General features: G+C 48.8%; 1 protein-coding gene across 1 annotated transcript; it reads left to right on the forward strand.

Moving 5' to 3' along the window:
• Nucleotides 1–510: 510 nt before the first annotated feature.
• LOC106011940 (cell wall protein DAN4) lies at nucleotides 511–3,015 on the forward strand (the record flags this gene model as incomplete). The annotated part of the gene is given in 1 exon segment (XM_013083235.2): nucleotides 511–3,015. A coding segment is annotated over 1 exon segment (1,576 nt), but the record flags the coding sequence as incomplete, so codon positions are not given.

The following is a 3,015-nucleotide window of genomic DNA, read 5'->3' on the forward strand; positions in this document are numbered from 1 at the left end:
ATGGCAGTGCTACTGGGGGGGTGGGGGGATATTAACATGTTCTCATGCACAGCAGAGTTGTAAATGGACTGATCTATCAATGTCATGCTCATACTGTGCCGGAACAAAATAGACTGCTGCTTTTTCTTTCCTCATTTCATCCTTATTGTCGTTATTCTTTCCTCTACTTCTTTTGTATGTTTGTCACTCTCTTGTGAACGCTATTTCTGGGGTGCCTTGATAGTGAAAGCAGACTTTGTGCTGTTGAAGCTAGAGAGGTGAGCAGAGTAAGCCTGATTCCCCGTTTAGACTTCTCTGTTGACATCCACCCCTTGGTGCTCATATGACCTTAGGCAATTGAGAGCACCGTAAAACTTTTAAAAAACAAAAAACAAATATAAACAAAGACCCTCACACACTTACAGAAAGAAAGACAACAGGACGTTTACACGCATTATTTATTTTTAAAGAGAGACAAGGACAGAACAATCGATGAATAGAGATAAAAAGAATGTTTACTCACATTAAATTTTTGCCATGAAAAATAGATAGTGAGATAGATAGATAGAGAAATGATAGTCAGACAGAGATACTTACAGTTTACAAAGGTGTTTGTTTTGGTATCTCCACAGGTGTTGTATAATTCTCCAACTATGTGAGCCGCTGAGTAGACTGACCACTGACCCAAGCATCAGGAGAATACAACTTTGAACAACTTAGGACAATTTTGAACAACTTTGTGAACGACTTTGGACAACTTTGAAGAAGTTTTGACTGCTTTCGACAACTTTCGACAACTGTGAAAACCTTTGAACGAATTTAGACATCTTTAGGCGACTTTGAACAACTTTAGACAACTTTGTGAACAATTTTGGACAATTTTGGGCAATTTTGAACTACTTTGAACGACTTTAGACCAATTTGGACGACTGTGGACAACTTTAGACAACTTTGTGGACAACTTTAAACAACTTTGGTCAACTCTGAACAACTAGGACAATTTTGAACAACATTGTGAACAACTCTTGGCAACTTTGGATAAAGTTGTGAACAACTTTGGACGACTTTGAACAACTTCGGACAATTTTGGACAACTTTGGATAACTGTGGACAACTTTGGACAACTTTGGACAACTTTGTGAACAACTTTGGACAACTTTGTGAACAACGTTTGACAACTTTAAGCAACTTTGGACAACTTTGTGAACAACGTTTGACAACTTTAAGCAACTTTGTGAACAACGTTTGACAACTTTAAGCAACTTTGGACGATTTTGAGCGATTTTGTTGACAACTTTGAACAACTCCAAACAAACAAACACTGCAAGAAGCAGATTTTTCTTGAGACTGCTGACCTAAACAAAGATATCCAAAGAATAAAGAAGTCAAACAAAACAAAAAAGTGAAAGAAAAACTAACAAGCAAACAATTGCAATCTATCGTCTGCAGAGACCGACAAAATGTCTTCCTATGTGGACACCCTAATGACGTCACTGCTCGTGTGTGTCTTGGCCTTGACCTTGACCTGTCCCGTGAGGTCCACTACAACTACAATACCTGCAGCAGCAACAACAGAAACAGCAACTACAACAACAGCAACAACTACTATAGCAATAACAACAGCGACACCCACCCACACTACAGATGCTGTAGTTTCCGAGACTGGCGGGGGAGACATGGTCCCTGCAGGGAACACCACAGACATACCACGTGACTTGTCTACCACCACCACGCCACGCGACACTCTCACAACCACGCCACGTTACATGTCCTCAACCACTGCGTCACGTGACCTGTCCACCTCCACGTCACGCGACACACCCACCAGCACATCGCGCGACATTTTCACTACCACGCCACTCGACACGACGACCTCCACGTCACGTGATATTTTCACCACCACCACCACGTCACGTGACAGAAACCGCCCTCCCGCGCCCATCCCCGCCCCCACACAGACCCACGTAACAAGCCACCACTCCGCGGCCCCTCACGCAAACACCAGCGGCAGTCAGCACACAGCACCCGGAAGGTTCGAACCTGGACCCACAGCAGCCGGCGCCTCTACCGTGACGTCATCCGCGGCCGCCCCGCCCCCTGGTGTAAGGGGCACAACCACGACTACTACGGCCACCAGTGAGGAGGCGATGGACACACGAGCTACTTCCCCTGGCGTAAGGGACATAACCACGACTACCAGTGTCAGTAAGGCAAGGGGCACACAAGTTGGCTCCCCTGCTCTCCCACTCGGCGACCCCGTCCCCACTGACGGTTGGAAGGACACGACGTCCAGTGACCCATTGGAGGACGCTTCTCGTCTTCATGGCAACGCCACGGGTGAGGGGGACGCTTCTCGTCTTCATGGCAACGCCACGGGTGAGGGGGACGCTTCTCGTCTTCATGGCAACGCGACAGGTGAGGGTGACGCTTCTCGTCTCCATGGCAACGACACAGATTGGGAGGACGCTCCTCGTCTCCCTGGCAACGCCACAGATGTCCGTGTGGGCGAGTCGAGAGATCCTGACGCGGCTTTGTTCAACACGACGGTGAGCTGGAACACGGAAGGGACAGGTTCGGATCCCAGGAGCAGTAGAGCCGTCAACGAGGACTTGGGGGGAAGTGACGGCATGAGCAGTGACTCAACCACGGGACGCAGAACGGGCGTAGGCTTAGGCTTTGTCGTAGGCACTCGGGGTAGCTCTCCGGCGAGGGGCGAGGGTGGTGGGGAGGATGAGACGACTACTACAGCCGGGGTGGGAGGTGAGAGTGAGGGCGGAGTGAAAGAAGGCGAGCATAGAGGAGAGGTTAGAGTGAGAGAAAGTGAGACAAGAGGGTTTGAAGTGAGCTATAGCACACCTGCCGGGCTCAGGATCGTGGGCACTATGGTTATGTTGGGCGTGCTGGCAATGGCGGGGTTGTTGCTGTGTTCCTGTTCTATTTATAGACAATGGCGGGCAGATAGGGTCAAAGGTCACGTGGGAGGGGGCAAGGAGGGGGAGGGGGAGGTAGAGGAGATGGCTGCACTGACGAAATATA

The sequence above is a fragment of the Aplysia californica genome, unplaced genomic scaffold (genome assembly GCF_000002075.1).
Source record: "Aplysia californica isolate F4 #8 unplaced genomic scaffold, AplCal3.0 scaffold00220, whole genome shotgun sequence".
In the NCBI taxonomy this organism is placed as follows: domain Eukaryota; kingdom Metazoa; phylum Mollusca; class Gastropoda; order Aplysiida; family Aplysiidae; genus Aplysia; species Aplysia californica.